The sequence below is a fragment of the Eucyclogobius newberryi genome, unplaced genomic scaffold (assembly GCF_026437365.1).
Source record: "Eucyclogobius newberryi isolate DKJ021-1_F unplaced genomic scaffold, fEucNew1.0.hap1 SCAF_8, whole genome shotgun sequence".
Lineage (NCBI taxonomy): Eukaryota > Metazoa > Chordata > Actinopteri > Gobiiformes > Gobiidae > Eucyclogobius > Eucyclogobius newberryi.
In genome coordinates, this window is record NW_027316500.1 from 27,857,563 (window position 1) to 27,874,505 (window position 16,943).

General features: G+C 42.8%; 1 protein-coding gene across 1 annotated transcript in view; it reads right to left on the bottom strand.

Annotated features, from left to right (window-relative positions):
- Positions 1–16,943, bottom strand: part of ttc7a (tetratricopeptide repeat domain 7A) — a 119,431-nt gene that overhangs the window by 101,854 nt on the left and 634 nt on the right. Inside the window, exon 2 of the mRNA XM_072437599.1 lies at positions 4,878–5,106. Coding sequence (XP_072293700.1) covers positions 4,878–5,106 — 229 coding nt within the window. The remainder of the gene's footprint in view (positions 1–4,877; positions 5,107–16,943) is intronic.

The following is a 16,943-nucleotide window of genomic DNA, read 5'->3' on the forward strand; positions in this document are numbered from 1 at the left end:
CGGGCCGATCCGACGGCGACTGCAGCGTATCGAAGGCGGCGTCGCGGATTACGGGCGGAGCTGCCGAACGCCGAGCGGAGGCAGTAAAAAGCAGAGGTCGTGTCCACCGTAGCTGCGCGGCGAGGAGATGCGGGCTATAAACAGTCTGGTGTTTTTGCAACTTCAGTAGAAACGGACGAGCGGTGTACAATGTAAAGAGCTGGAGGCGAAAACGCAGACGCCACATTAATCCGACAAACCGGCCGAAGAAAAGCACTTGGGGAAACTACAAAAGAAAGCGTTAATGTAATTGGAAGTATAAACCACATAAGGCTGTAAGTGTAGTGCCTGGAAACTGATGGAAAGAAGTTCATTTATATATGATTTAGACTGTCAAAATTGGGGCTTTTTGAAAATTCTGGCATTTCCCTTATCGTACAATCGTGTCAAAGTGAGACCGCAACCGACAGTCATTTCGCTGAATCAATTAGTCCAATTATAGTTCTTTTGGTCGGTAGTTTGGAACGGAAAAGTTGCGCGATTGAAAGATTGTTACTGCGTTTGACCCGGATGAAGCTGACGGCGGATCAAATTTATGGACAAAACCGTTTTTTCATCAGATCAGAACCAAATTGTCACATTTTCCGCACAATTTTCATCCGATATTGGATCAATTTGAGTCACAAAACTTCTTTTCTCAGCTCGTGATGCGTTTTGGAACTTACAGACCAGTTAACGACAATACGATCACGATATTAGTTGTGATTAATCGATTACGGTACCTTGATGCAGCCCAAAGCATAAGCGTGTCTCTTTTATTGTGTCTATTGCTCAAAAATGCCAATAAAATCGTGCGTTATTATGTTTGCAAAATTGCCGTTTAATTTTTTATATCAAATGGCGGAATCTGCACCGGAAAAGTTAGACAGTGCATTCATTTTAAAGATGAAACTATAATCAATCATCCATGATCAAGTATCTTTTAGGGCTTTAATCCTTTAGTCGTTTACTCAATTTATCAATGAGTTGTCTATTTAATTCATATTTTAATAATTCATATGAGGCAACAGTAAAAAGGAGAAGATATGGAGTGAGTTAGTAGAAATGTTTTGAATTAATCATGATATAGGGATCATTTTAATGTTTTACGATTATTAACACGTTACCGTTTTCTCAAGTTTGTGAACTGAATCTGACAAAAACAACTAGATAAAAAAGTACTTTGATGTATAGATCATAGATGTATTTATTTAACTATAGAATTAATTAAAGCCACTTAATTTTGCTTTTAAAAGAGTCACGATTGCTATTTTTTGGTTCTTACAATTTTACTGTGACATAAACAATAATCTTGACATCCAACAAGTACATATATCTGACACTTAAACCAGTACTTTTATGTATAAATAGTTATTTTTGCATGAACTTGATGGTTTTGATTGTCCTTAGTCGTCTGCGGCCTTTTATTTTTGGAGGAAATATACTTCATACTTCAACCAGATGAAATACTTTGGTGAATTAACTGACTCGAGGTGTATTCAAATATTCGTTATCTGGACTTGCAACGACAGCAAGAAGTACATAAAAACGACACAAAATGAAGGAAAGTATTTTGTCTGCGAGTTTACGATCAAGACGTTCTCAAGCGGCGTCATTTTCCTCTTCATCTGGGTCAAGTTTGGTTGAAAAAGATCTGTATTCACTGCGCGTTAAGCGATTAATTGAAAGAATAACCACTACGTTACTCGTTAGTTGCAGCCTTAATCTCAAGGTTGCTGTAAATGACGGATAAACTTGAGGTTAAATGAATAAAAGTTAAAATGCTTAGTTTTCACATAGATTATTGGCCCTGGCATGGCGTTTGACCGGTTCAACGTTCATTCAACTTCCCAAAAAATTAAAAAAACAATACCATTTTCACATCGCGTTGTTATTGTTGAAACGAGAAGCGACGAGTTACAGCAGCGACGGTCTGAACGGCTCAAATTAAGACCGATATTTCGAATTGCAGTCCTTTTTATGCGGTGTTTTATCTCTCACACTAGTCGGAAACTACGATCAACTTCCTTCCTTTGGTGAGTTCACGTGGGAAGGGCGTTTTCTCTACTTGTCAATCTATTAATCAGCTTTAGCTTCACTGATCTGACGCAAATGAAACTCAGCCAAAAAGCCAAAGTAGTGAGTGACCTTGAACAAACTCCTGAAAGCGAAGGCCGTGCGACTGAACTCTGCAATCGCGGCGTTATCGTCCGCTTTAAGTGCCGTTCGAACACTTTGAGCTGGTCGCAGTCGCCGTGAGCGGAGCTGGACTTTGGCCTTTCTTCGAGATAAAAACCGGCTGAAATAAAGCGCTTGCAGTGGCGCATTTCACCCAGAAAAGCACTGGTCACGCCGGTCGTGTTTTCGAGGTCTGAACCGGCTCCGATCAGCAACGGTCAACGAGCTAAAATTGTCATCGGGTGTCTTGATTTTAGCCCCGTTTAAGGTCGTGTTTGGTCACATTTCAGACCCGATTTAGGTGTAGGTTTAGTCCAACTTCAGCACCGGTTTCGATGTGGCGAAAATACAGATTTTAGACAAACAAATTGGCACATTTTGTCTTTGAAGTGACACAGAGTCCGCCTTATTTGTCAGTTTTTATCAAGAAACGCTGAGAATTGAAAGTGGTGGTCATCGTCATCGAGAGTCCTGGTTTTAGTCCCAGTTTAGGTCGCGTTTGGTCACATTTCAGACCCGATTTAGGTATAGGTTAAGTCCAACTTCAGCCCCAGTTATGATGTGGCGAAAATACAGATTTTAGACAAACAAATTGGAACATGTTGTCTTTGAAGTGACACAGAGTCCGCCTTATTTGTCCGTTTTGCTCAAGAAACGCTAATAATTGAAAGTGATGCTCCGTTGGTACGAGAGAGACGAAATGGTGATTCGCTTTTCGCCATGATGCCCGGCGCTAAAGCGGTGGGCGAGACTGGCGGCGACCGGTGGAGGCCGTGGTGGAGGAAGAGGCTTACGAGCAGGGAACGAATGACGCACGAAATGTGATACGGTTCGTCTACGTCAAAAGGTTGAAGAATTAGACAGGAACCAGTTTCAAAACACAACAAATATGGCCTTCCCAGTGTTATAAAATCGATCTTTTGCCAATTGTTTCACACCTGATGCCCTGCCGGAAGCGCACTCGTCCGCTCGGGCTTAGAACTGGCAGAAAGACGTCGCCGCCGATACGAAATGTTTTTGTTTTTCGTCAGATCGCAGGCGTGTGGAAATACATGTAAATAGACATCAGCCCGTAGCGATGTAATCCAAGCAATGTCTAGGCTTTCTACTTCCTGTCTCAAAGAACGACACTCGAAATATCCTTCAGCGATGATTACGACGAGTGTCAAGTTTAATTCTGGCACCGACGAGCAAAAGGTATTGTTAAGGGATACTTTTTTTAAAATAGTTGCGCAAGAAGTCACACTTTCATCAGTCGTCTCTAATCAGTCAACGATCGGCTTTGGTCTTTTTAATCAGATCTGCAGCCGAGCCTCACGAAAAGCACGTTTTCGTAAGCAGATTTCAGACTTTGGAGTAAAAAGTTTGACTTGTTTCCAATGGCTCTGATGTGTGTATCGTCAGGAAATTAATACAGTCATTTTGATTTGTTTCTAGTGAAATAAAAGAAGAGAAAAAAGTGTGATTGCTCAATGTGAGAGGGAAAATTTTCATTATTTTTTTTTGTTGTATCAGTGGGCAATATTGACAGAAATGTGTATCTTGCTATTTTTGCATACAGTCATTTTTAATAATTGTAAGTATTCTTGATTGCCTATTCAAACTATGCATTTCTCCAAAACAACATTTTTTGTCATGGCCTGTTATAATTTTTTTCAATGTCTCCCACCTCTAAACAGCACTGTTCAGTCATATTTGAAAAATACCAGAATGTGCTCAGTAAAACAGCATTTCATAGCCCACAAAACAACCTAAAGAAATGCAAAATCAACAGAGGGCAATAATGACAAAACATGTGTCTATATTTGCATTATCTCGATTCAGGGAAATGTCCAGGCAAATCATGGGGGAAGCATAAAAATGAACCACAAAAGTGCAGAAATATCACTTGTTTGGGAGTTTATACATGACATTTCAGTTCCATATAAGTTAATTTCTGTTAACAGTCATTTTTAATCGTTTTAAGTATTCTTGATTTCTATTGCAACTATGCATTTCTCCAAAACAACATTTTTCTGATAATTTTTTTCAACGTCTCCCACCTCTAAAAAGCACTGTTCAGTCATATTTGAAAAATACCAGCATGTGCACAACAAAACAGCATTTCATAACCCACAAAACAACCTAAAGAAATGCAAAATCAACAGTGGGTAATAATGACAAAAAATGTGTCTATATTTGCATTATCTCGATTCAGGGAAATGTCCAGGCAAAACATAGACGGAGCATACAAATTTACCACAAAAGTGCAGAAATATCACCTGTTTGGGAGTTTATACATGACATTTCTGTTCTATTGAAGTTAATTTCTGTTTACAGTCATTTTTAATAATTTTAAGTATTCTTGCCTATTCCAACTATGCATTTCTCCAAAACAACATTTTTTCTGATCATTTTTCAACATCTCCCACCTCTACACAGCACTGATCAGTCATACTTGAATGTACACAATAAAACAACATTTCATAACCAACAAAACAACTTAAACAAATGCAAAATAAACTGATAAAACTGCACTCAAATCCTCAGAATGAGAGACTTATGCAAAGTTTCACAGCCGAAAACCGTAACCAGGAAACTTTGCCAAACCCCGCTCCACCTCCTCCTCCACCTCCTCCTCCGGGACGCGGGTACCCGGGGCGGGGGGCTCCTCCGGGCTCCACACACACACCGACACTCACCGTCCTCGTGGATCCGCGCCGCCAGCATGTGCTCCACCGCCGCGGGGATCCGGTCCCACTGGCACTCGGCCCGGTACCGCTCCAGCTCCGCTTCCACCCGGAGCTGCGTGAACGAGACGCGGGCTGCCATGGCCGGCTTGTCCCGCTGGTGCAGCCCGTGGTGGTGGTGCTGGTGGTGGTGGTGATGATGGGAGTAGTGGTCCCCGGACACGATGGGAGTGACGGCGGACTGAGAGAGAGGAGAGAGCGGGGAAAGTGAGAGGCGCGGAGGGCGGAACAGCCGCGCGTGGCCCCGGTGCGTGTGTCAAAAACACACACCGTGAACGCGACAAAGTTCATGTTAAAGTGCCTCTGACAGTTTGGACGGCACGGGACTGAAACGCGGTTAAAACTGATGTATTTTAAATGTTGCTCAAAGTAAATAAAAAATAATCCCAGAATAGCAATTTTTTTTTAGGTGTATAAATTGTACTTCCTGTTTGTAATTGATGACATCACAATAAGAAAGTACCTTGTGTCATGTCACTTCCTGTAATGCTTTACAGATTTTTCAACTTTTCTCCACAAATACCTACTCGATTGGTGTAAAACTATCATTTATGTTAGCAATTTTTTTGATTTATAATTTTGCTTCATGTTTGTAATTGATGACATCGTGACCAGAAAGTACCTAGTGTGATGTCACTTCCTGTAATACTTTTCTACAGATTTTTCAACTTTTCTCCACAAATACCTACTCGGTTGGTGTAAAAATATAATTTATATTAGCAATTTTTTTGGGTTTATAATTTGATTTCCTGTTTGTAATTGATGACATCACAATAAGAAAGTACCTAGTGTGATGTCACTTCCTGTAATACTTTTCTACAGATTTTTCAACTTTTCTCCACAAATACCTACTTGATTGGTGTAAAACTATCATTTATGTTAGCATTTTTTTTTAGATTTATAATTTTACTTCCTGTTTGTAATTGACATCTCAATAAGAAAGTACTTAGCAACCACACGGCCAAAACTCAGTCACTATTTGTTTTATTTGACGAATAAAAATAGGTTTAGAGGGTTACAAATGTTGTTTATTTTGTGTAAATTATGCATAAACGATGGAGGGAACGTGTGTGTTCCTGATGTGATGTCACTTCCTGTGCAGACCTTTCAACATTCCTCCACAAATAGCGACTTGATTGGTGTAAAACTATCATTTTTATGTACATGCAGGTAAAAATACACCAAATAAAGTAAAAATCCTACTTGTCATACGCCCTTTAACGCTAATGCAGCCGCGCTTTGTTCTCAAGAAGAAGAAGAAGAATGCACGATCTGACGAGGCTGGACTTGTTTTAACTGTGTATAATTATTCATTAACTTTGTGCATGGAACTGTGTGCACTGCAAAAGAAATGTGGTTAAACAAATGAACCTCAGAATGATTGCTTTACTCAAGAATAGTGCGCTTTTGGCAAAGATCTATCAAGGCTGGATTGTTTTTAACTGTGATATTAACTGTCTAACGTGTACTTCATATAAACTGTGCACTGTAAAAGTTCAATCTTAAACTGAACATTATTACCCATTACCTAATGATTACCTTTTTGGTGTTGCCTATTTTAAAACAGATTTAGTAAGTGTGATTCTTTTTATTGCACTAGATTGATTAAGTTTGAACACATCTGAAAACAAGTAAAAGAATCAGAGTGGAAATTATTATAATAACATTAAACATACGACATCCTTAAATCACATCTGTGTTTCCAGAGCCTAAACCTGCAGTTTTATGTTCAGCTGCTTCTGTCTGAGCTGCAGAGGCTGCACTAGCTCTGATTCAGGACAAAGTAGAGCTTTAAACAAACAAGATTTCAGCTTTGAAAGGGCCACGCCCTTTACAACTGCTGTTGTGATTTTGGGCGTCGGAAAATAAACTGAATTGAACTTGAAACTGACACAAACACAAACGAGACTCATGGGAAGCTTTCAGCCTAATCATAACATCAACAATGTAATGAGGATCAAATTACAGAATAAATGACGTTACAATTATTATCAGCAAAAGCAATGATTAGAACATGTTTACCTCTTATCAGGGACACAGAGGTCACGATAAAGTCTGAATGTAACTTTAAAGTTAAACAGTTCAAATGTTCTCCAGATTCAAGTAAAAGTAGATTAAATCATAATGTTACACTAGTTTGAAAGGCGGATTCTGTTTTTTTTATTGAACACATTCTTCTGCATTTCTTATAAACGGGTTAATTAGGTCATTTTGGTTGTGCAAATGCTAAACTCCCACAGTGTGAAGGACATGGACGTCTCATTTGTTTAGCTGCTTCTGCTCGTGGGCTGAAACTACCTGAGTGTTTATTCCTCACGTTCAGCAGATGTAAACAGCACGTATTTCCTCCACGTTCTGTTAAGTCCGTTTATCAGGAGTTCAGTCAAAGGCCCAATGTTAGTTAAGACCCCATGATTTGTAGCTCTGAAGATGCAGGAGACTTTAAAGGCCGGATGGAGGAGAATGTGCTGATGTCCAAAACACACATTATATACAAGTGTCAGCTCGTTACCATGGCGATGATTAGCCTCCAACAAGCTTTAAATTAAGAACGTCACATGGGGGAAAATGTAGTCCAGAATCTCAGAGTGGACGACTTTCATGAACATGACTTATCTGCAGAGGAGGGACCGAGACTTTGTTTATCGAGTCCCAAGTCCCAAGTCCCAAGTCTCAAGTCTCAAGTCAAGTCCCAAGTCCCAAGTCCCAAGTCCCATGTCTCAAGTCTCAAGTCTCAAGTCTCAAGTCTCAAGTCAAGGCCAAGTCCCAAGTCCCAAGTCTCAAGTCTCAAGTCCCAAGTCAAGGCCAAGTCCCAAGTCCCAAGTCTCAAGTCTCAAGTCCCAAGTCCCAAGTCAAGCCTCAAGTCTCAGGTCAAGTCCCAAGTCAAGTCCCATGTCCCATGTCCCAAGTCCTAAGCTCTAAGTCCAAGTCAAGTCCAAGGTCTAAGTCCAAGTCCAAGTCCCAAGTCAAGTCCAAGTCCAAGTACCAAGTCAAGTCCCATGTCCCAAGTCCTAAGTCAGGTCTAAGTCAAGTCACAAGTCAAGTCCCAAGACAAGTCCAAGTCCTAAATCCCAAGTCAAGTCCCAAGTCAAGTCCTAAGTCCATGTCCTAAATCCCAAGTCAAGTCCGAGTTCCAAGTCAAGTCCCAAGTCAAGTCCCAAGTCAAGTCCCAAGTCAAGTCCCAAGTCAAGTCCAAGTCCTAAATCCCAAGTCAAGTCCTAAATCCCAAGTTGTTGTGTCCGTGCTCTCATTGGACGCTTCAGCTTCCGTAGAGGCGTGGGCAAACGCACCTATAATGACTCAATCCAAGTCCTGATATGCAAGGCCACGCCCCCGCTCAGATATGTGGACACGTTCAAACAGATCGTGATTTTACCGACAGAAATAGTTCTGTCGATTTCCCAAATATTTTTTCGATCCCAAAAATATATATTTTACATCACATAAAAGTTGCTTGTTTAAACGTTGCTTTTTGGGTTTTGCGACTTTTTCGTCCGATCAGAACGCACAAGGAGCGATTAGATTTAAGTGTTTAAGTCAGTAAAGTGCAGTCAACCTTGTGCAAATATCACAGAAACAAAGATCTTCTGAGTGCGCAGATGCTTCACGTGTCACAGAAAACACAACCAAAGTTACAGACAAACTCAAAATGTTCTGCTGTTGTTGACTTCTGGTTGAGGCCGTTTTATTCCAGGTTTAGGAGTAAAAAAAGCTGTATTGTTTTGAAGTATATTCATGTTTTTAAGTATATTGAGTGTTTTCATAAGTGACGTGCTCTTTTACGCACTATAAACCTGTTATTTTGTCCTACATTAATATTTGTATTTCTTTTATGCGTCTGAGTTTCCCGTGGATGTTGGTTAAATTACTGTGGCACGACAAATACTTTCTTTAATACTGTTATTCTCAAGGCAAGGCAAGGCAAGGCAAGTTTATTTGTAGAGCACATTTCATACACAAGGCAATTCAAAGTGCTTCACAGCAGGAAAAATGCATTCAAATCACAAAGAAATTACAGAAACAGAAATACAATAAAATTAACTAAATTAAAAATTATCAATCCAACTGATTTTCTAAACTAATAAAATCACAAACAAAAGAGAAGAGTGCAAAGAAAAAATCCTTTCAGTCATATGCGCAGCTAAACAAAACTGTTTTTAGCTTAGATTTGAACATTGTCAGAGTAGAAGCCTGTCTCACATCTTCAGGAAGACTGTTCCAGATTTTAGCTGCATAAAACTGAAACGCAGATTCCCCATGTTTTGTCCTGACTCTGGGCACCAGCAGGAGGCCGGTCCCTGAGGTCCTCAGAGTCCGAGATGGTTCATATGGCACTAACATATCCAAGATATACTTTGGTGCTAGGCCATGGAGAGACTTGTACACAAGCAGAGCTGCTTTAAAGTCTATTCTCTGAGCCACAGGGAGCCAGTGCAGAGACCTGAGAACAGGACTAATGTGATCATACTTCCTGGTTCTAGTCAGGACCCGAGCAGCAGCATTCTGGATGTACTGCAGCTGTTTTACAGCTCGTTTGGAGAGGCCAGTGAGCAGGCCGTTACAGTAGTCTAATCTACTGGAGACAAACGCATGGATAAGTCTCTCTAAATCTGGTTTTGACACTATATTTTTGATTTTGGCAATGTTTTTTAGATGGTAAAAAGCTGCTGATGTTATTGATTTGACGTGGCTATTAAAGTTCAAGTCTGAGTCCATTATTTATTACCCCCAGATTTCTAATTTGGTTTGTAGGTTTTAGAGCGAGACTCTGGAGGTGACCGCTAACACTTTCTCTTTGTTTCTGTGGGCCAAAAACGATTATTTCAGTCTTGTCTGAGTTCAGCTGGAGAAAGTTGTTTTGCATCCACACACTGATCTGTTGGATGCAGTGACAGAGTGAATCTACTGGTCCATAGTCACCTGCCGATAGTGAAACATAGATCTGAGTGTCGTCTGCATAATTGTGATAGGACACATTTTCACTGCGTATCAACTGACCTAACGGCAGCATGTAGAGGTTGAACAGAAGAGGACCCAGGACTGACCCTTGGGGCACTCCACAGGTCAGGGTCATGTGGTCTGAGACACAGCTACCAATTTCAACAAAGTACTTCCTGTCTTCCAGATAGGACCTTAACCAGTTTAGGGCAGTGCCAGTGATGCTCATCCAGTCCTCTAGTCTCTGTAAGAGGATCCCATGATCGACAGTGTCAAAAGCAGCACTCAGATCTAACAGAATTAAGACTGAGGCTTTGCCCATGTCAGTGTTCAGGCGGATGTCATTTGTCACCTTGACAAGAGCAGTCTCAGTGCTGTGATGAGGTCTAAAACCTGACTGAAAAACATCAAATGAGTTGTTTATTAAGAGGAAATCTGTGAGCTGTTGGTAAACAACCTTTTCAAGGACTTTGCCCCAAAATGGTAGATTAGAGATGGGCCGGTAATGACTCAGTACTGCGGCATCAAAACTGCTCTTCTTTAGGAGAGGCTTTATGACCGCAGTTTTCAAAGACATTGGGAATGTTCCAGATTGAAGCGACATGTTAACTATGTGAGTGAGTGGTGCTAACAAACTGTTCAGCACAGACTTTAGAAATCTGGTGGGTAACACATCAAGGCAGCATGTAGATGAACTCAGACTGGTGATGATCTCATGGACAGTTTTATCAGTTACTGGTGCAAAGTGAGTTAGCTCTAAGTGTCTTGGTGGTTTTAGGGTAATTTTTTGCATTGTGGGATTTATAGCATTTTTAATGCCCTGAACTTTGTCATTAAAGAATAATGCAAACTCATTACACTTGGATGTGGAAATGAGTTCTAACGGCAGCTGAGCTGGAGGGTTTGTTAATCTGTTTACTGTGGCAAACAGGACACGCGAGTTGTTACTGCAGCTTCCAATTATTTCAGAAAAATATCTTTCCCTAGTTCTACATAAGATTAGGTTGTACATGTTCAGCTTTTCTTTGTAAATCTCTTTTTGAACCTGGAGCTTTGACTTGCGCCATTTCCGTTCGGCCCTGCGGCACTCCCTTTTCTGTGCCCTGACCGAATCATCATTTCTCCACGGCGCCTTCTGCTTATTTTTTACCATTTTAGCCTTTATAGGGGCGATGGTGTCCAGAACATTCAAAACACTAGATGTAACAGAGTTCAACAAATCATTTACATTAGAACATGAGACATTTTCAAAGTTTATCATTTCCATAAACAGTGCACCTGTGCCATCACTTATGTGTCTCCTCTGAACAACTGCAGGACCAACCGGAGGTTTGGGAGAAACAGACAGGTCAAAGAAGACACAGAAATGATCAGACAGAGCAACATCGATCACATTAACATTTGAAATATTTACCCCCTTTGTAATTATGAGATCTAGAGTGTGTCCTTTGCTGTGGGTGGGGCCTCTCACATGCTGAGTAAGACTGAAGGTTTCAAGGACAGCATCAAGCTCTTTAGCGTTTCTGTCACAAATATTATCAACATGCACATTGAAATCACCTGTAATGACCAAACCATCAAAGTCTGTGCATATGACTGAAAGCATCTCAGTAAAATCATCAATAAAACCTTGGCAGTGCTGGGGAGGCTTGTATAAAACAATGAAGAGAATGGATGGAGACCGTTTTAGCTCCATTTTAAAGGATACATACTCAAATGATGAAAACACCCCAAAAGACAACCTGCGGGTAATTATTTCATCTCTAAAGACAGCACAGACTCCACCCCCTTTTCTGTTTTCTCGTGTTTCAGATTCAAACCTAAAGTTGGGTGGAGCAGATTCTATCAGAACTACATTTCCTGTGTTTTTGTCAAGCCATGTTTCAGTTAAAAACATAAAATCAAGATTATAAGAAGAAATACAATTATTAATTAAGAGAGATTTGTTACATAAGGATCTGACATTTAGCACAGCAAGTTTCAGACTAGTTTCAGTGAGACTGGGCTTTATCTTTTCACAGGGAATATGAATCACATTTCTCAGATTGGGCCTGACTCGCATTTTGTTTTTCCATCTGTGTGATGATGTGACTACAGAAATAGCACTAGGGGGGGCTCTTTTTACATAGGGCCCCGGGTTGGTTTGATTTTTAATGTGACAATAAGTCCCGGCAACGCTGAGACCCAGTGCATCCTAGCTATGGGAGATACCAGGTGAAAGGCGAGGTTGGATGGGTGGTGGGGCTTTTGTAGCCAAGGAGAGTTTGGGACCAGGTGAGAGGCGAGGGGGGATGGGTGGTGGGGCTTTTGTTGGTGTAGTCGGCTTGTGCAGGGAAGAGTTGATAAGTATTGGCATAGCCCTTGCTATATTGGGCGTGAGTGGAGCCATCTTAATGCCTGATTTGATCAGACTTTCAAAATGGCTGGGAAGGCCCATGGGTGAGAGTGGAGATGAGAAGGAGAATGATGAATCTTTAGTGGGAGTAGATGTTGCAGGGGGAACCCAGGGCTGGTGTGAAGGCAGGGGCGATGACAGGGATGTGTTTGGGCTTGTCACAGATGGGTCCAAGGCCTTTGAAGATTGTTCCTTTGCTGGAGGCGGTGGAGGTGAATGCGGAGCAGCTGGAGCTGAATCCTTTGCTGGTGGTGGTGGAGCAGCTGCTGATGAATCCTTTGGTGGAGGCTGAGGTTGTGGTGCTTTTGATGTTGAAACATTGGCTCGGTCTCTGGCTGATGGAGCAGGAATTCTTCTCTCATTCCTCTCTTCTCTAACTATCTGCTCAGGACCCTGTCCAGGCCCAGTCCAATGCCTCAGAGCGTGGAGCAGGTTCTCTGTCAGCACCCTCACTCCACCTCTGCATAGGTGGGGGCCATTTCTCTTAAACAGGTCCTCTCGTTTCCAGAATAGATAGAAGTTCTCAATGTAGTGTAGTCCTCTCGGTGAACACTCTTTGGACAGCCATGTGTTCAGCTGAAGATAGTATAAAAGTCACGTAATGCAGTTATTTAATGTGAAAAGTGCAGTTACTTTTATGTTTAGGACAAAGTGTGATTTTCTGTAGAATTTAAACAGTTCGAACGACTCAACGCAAATAAAGTTATGTTTTGTATATTTGAAATTGTAAGTATTTTCAAGTCCCAAGTCTCAAGTCAAGACCCAAGTCAAGTCCCAAGTCCCAAGTCTCAAGTCAAGACCCAAGTCAAGTCCCAAGTCCCAAGTCTCAAGTCTCAAGTCTCAAGTCTCAAGTCTCAAGTCTCAAGTCCCAAGTCCCAAGTCCCAAGTCAAGTCTCAAGTCCCAAGTCCCAAGTCTCAAGTCAAGGTCCAAGTCCCAAGTCCCAAGTCTCAAGTCAAGTCCTAAGTCTCAAGTCAAGACCCAAGTCAAGTCCCAAGTCCCAAGTCTCAAGTCTCGAGTCTCAAGTCCCAAGTCTCAAGTCAAGTCCCAAGTCTCAAGTCTTAAGTCTCAAGTCTCAAGTCTCAAGTCCCAAGTCTCAAGTCTCAAGTCCCAAGTTCCAAGTCCCAAGTCTCAAGGTCCAAGTCTCAAGTCCCAAGTCCCAAGTCTCAAGTCTCAAGTCCCAAGTCTCAAGTCTTAAGTCTCAAGTCTCAAGTCTCAAGTCTCAAGTCCCAAGTCTCAAGTCAAGTCCTAAGTCTCAAGTCAAGGTCCAAGTCCCAAGTCTCAAGTCAAGTCCCAAGTCTCAAGTCAAGTCCCAAGTCTCAAGTCCCAAGTCTCAAGTCCCAAGTCCCAAGTCCCAAGTCCCAAGTCCCAAGTCCCAAGTCCCAAGTCCCAAGTCTCAAGTCAAGTACTAAGTCTCAAATCAAATCAAATCAAATCAATTTATTTTTGTAAGGCCCAAAATCACAACAACAGTTGCCTCAAGTCAAGGTCCAAGTCCCAAGTCTCAAGTCAAGTCCCAAGTCTCAAGTCAAGTCCCAAGTCTCAAGTCAAGTCCCAAGTCTCAAGTCAAGGTCCAAGTCCCAAGTCTCAAGTCAAGTCCCAAGTCTCAAGTCAAGTCCCAAGTCTCAAGTCAAGTCCCAAGTCTCAAGTCCCAAGTCTCAAGTCAAGTCCTAAGTCTCAAGTCAAGTCCCAAGTCTCAAGTCAAGTACCAAGTCTCAAGTCCCAAGTCTCAAGTCAAGTCCTAAGTCTCAAGTCAAGTCCCAAGTCTCAAGTCAAGTCCCAAGTCTCAAGTCAAGTCCCAAGTCTCAAGTCCCAAGTCTCAAGTCAAGTCCTAAGTCTCAAGTCAAGTCCCAAGTCTCAAGTCAAGTCCCAAGTCCCAAGTCCCAAGTCTCAAGTCTCAAGTCCCAAGTCCCAAGTCTCAAGTCCCAAGTCCCAAGTCTCAAGTCTCAAGTCCCAAGTCCCAAGTCTCAAGTCAAGTCCCAAGTCTCATGTCTCAAGTCCCAAGTTCCAAGTCCCAAGTCTCAAGGTCCAAGTCTCAAGTCCCAAGTCCCAAGTCCCAAGTCTCAAGTCTCAAGTCCCAAGTCTCAAGTCAAGTCCCAAGTCCCAAGTCTCAAGTCAAGTCCCAAGTCTCAAGTCTCAAGTCCCAAGTTCCAAGTCCCAAGTCTCAAGGTCCAAGTCCCAAGTCTCAAGTCTCAAGTCCCAAGTCTCAAGTCAAGTCCCAAGTCCCAAGTCTCAAGTCTCAAGTCCCAAGTTCCAAGTCCCAAGTCTCAAGTCCCAAGTCTCAAGTCAAGTCCCAAGTCCCAAGTCTCAAGTCAAGTCTCAAGTCTCAAGTCTCAAGTCCCAAGTTCCAAGTCCCAAGTCTCAAGTCCCAAGTCCCAAGTCCCAAGTCTCAAGTCTCAAGTCCCAAGTCTCAAGTCTCAAGGTCCAAGTCCCAGTATTTTCAAAATGTCCCAGAAAAGCAATTTTTTTAGGTTCATTATTTCACTTCCTGTTTATGATCGATGACATCACACTAGGGAAATTACCCAGCAAACACTGGGCAAAAACGCATATATATTGTTTTATTTGACAAATTAAAATATACGAGAGCGACTTTATATTCATTGAATTATGATTAGAATATCCAAAAAAGCAGTTTATTTTGTGTCATTTATGCATAAACCTCTGTCATGAGTGTGATGTCACTTCCTGTCATTTTCAACATATTTTTCAACATATTTTTCTCCTCAAACACCTGCTCGATCGGTGTAAAACTATAATAAAAGTACGACAGGTACAAATACACCAAATAAAGTCAAAAATTGAACGTTGTAAAAACCTGCCACACGTCCCTTTAAGTTGTGTTCAGACCACACGGGAGACACTGGTCCATCTATTAAAGGGGAAACGGTGTAAATATGACAGAGCAGTGCCGTCCGGTCGTAACGTTTCAGGTGTAACCGTGACAACAGAAGCTGGTTTCCGCTGAGCTTTGAGTGGGAAAGGTCAGTGTTTGAAAAGCGCGTGGCATTTGGAGAGGGCTTGATCCGCCGCCGCCGCCGCCGTCCTCGTCCGGGGCCGCGACCATAATCTCTTTAACACTTTAACGGGATCAGCTCGGAAAAGACAAGACGCTGCTGCTTACACGGCCGCCGAACTGTGTCGAGATCATTCGGGCGACCGGCAATCCGCGGTTCACGAAGTCTCGACGCGCAAGGAAAGAACGCTTAACAACCTTGACCGTTTTGGAGGCGGGGTTAAGCCGTTTCTCGTCAAAACTGAAACGTAAACCATGTCAACTTTACCGTTTATCGAGCGATCTACTGAATGGACGAGATTCCGCTGGCGTTTGATCGCGACGCTTAAGTTCGATATCGTGACATCGCCGATGGTAAACGCAGATTTATCGCGGGATCATCGATTAACGGACGTCACCGCGCGTCACACGTTCAGTAACAATCGTGAACGGTGAGACGAAGCATCGTGATTTTACCAACGATTATTGACGTCGTGACCAAACAACAGCGATTACTTTTGTTTACAACGACTAATCAATCACAGTGTTTGTTGTTTTTTTGAACTCGACAGCTGATGATGATTGTTTGTTTTAAGCTCAGTAATTGATTTATCGACTAACGAGTAAACAACTAAACAAGAGCAAAACCAGTGAGTTCTTCCACCGCAACGCTACTTGTGACTAACTAGTTTAACCAGTTTAACCTGTACATGCTGCAGCAGAGGAGCGTCCAATCACGGCTCTGCACCGGCCTCCTGCTGGTGCCCAGAGTCAGGACTGAACATGGACCGGCCTCCTGCTGGTGCCAGAGTCAGGACTAAACATGAACCAGCCTCCTGCTGGTGCCAGAGTCAGGACTAAACATGGACCGGCCTCCTGCTGGTGCCAGAGTCAGGACTAAACATGGACCGGCCTCCTGCTGGTGCCAGAGTCAGGACTAAACATGGACCGGCCTCCTGCTGGTGCCAGAGTCAGGACTAAACATGGACCGGCCTCCTGCTGGTGCCAGAGTCAGGGCTAAACATGGACCGGCCTCCTGCTGGTGCCAGAGTCAGGACTAAACATGGACCGGCCTCCTGCTGGTGCCAGAGTCAGGACTAAACATGGACCGGCCTCCTGCTGGTGCCAGAGTCAGGACTAAACATGGACCGGCCTCCTGCTGGTGCCAGAGTCAGGACTAAACATGGACCGGCCTCCTGCTGGTGCCAGAGTCAGGACTAAACATGGACCGGCCTCCTGCTGGTGCCAGAGTCAGGGCTAAACATGGACCGGCCTCCTGCTGGTGCCAGAGTCAGGACTAAACATGGACCGGCCTCCTGCTGGTGCCAGAGTCAGGACTAAACATGGACTGGCCTCCTGCTGGTGCCAGAGTCAGGACTAAACATGGACCGGCCTCCTGCTGGTGCCAGAGTCAGGACTAAACATGGACCGGCCTCCTGCTGGTGCCAGAGTCAGGACTAAACATGGACCGGCCTCCTGCTGGTGCCAGAGTCAGGACTAAACATGGACCGGCCTCCTGCTGGTGCCCAGAGTAAGGACTAAACATGGACCGGCCTCCTGCTGGTGCCAGAGTCAGAACTTTTGCTTTTGATTGAAGGAATTTTATCTTCAATTAACAGTTTTAAATAGACTTTAAAGTAATTATGTATTTTTATTTTTGTGATTTTAATATGTTTTTATGAACTGTGCACC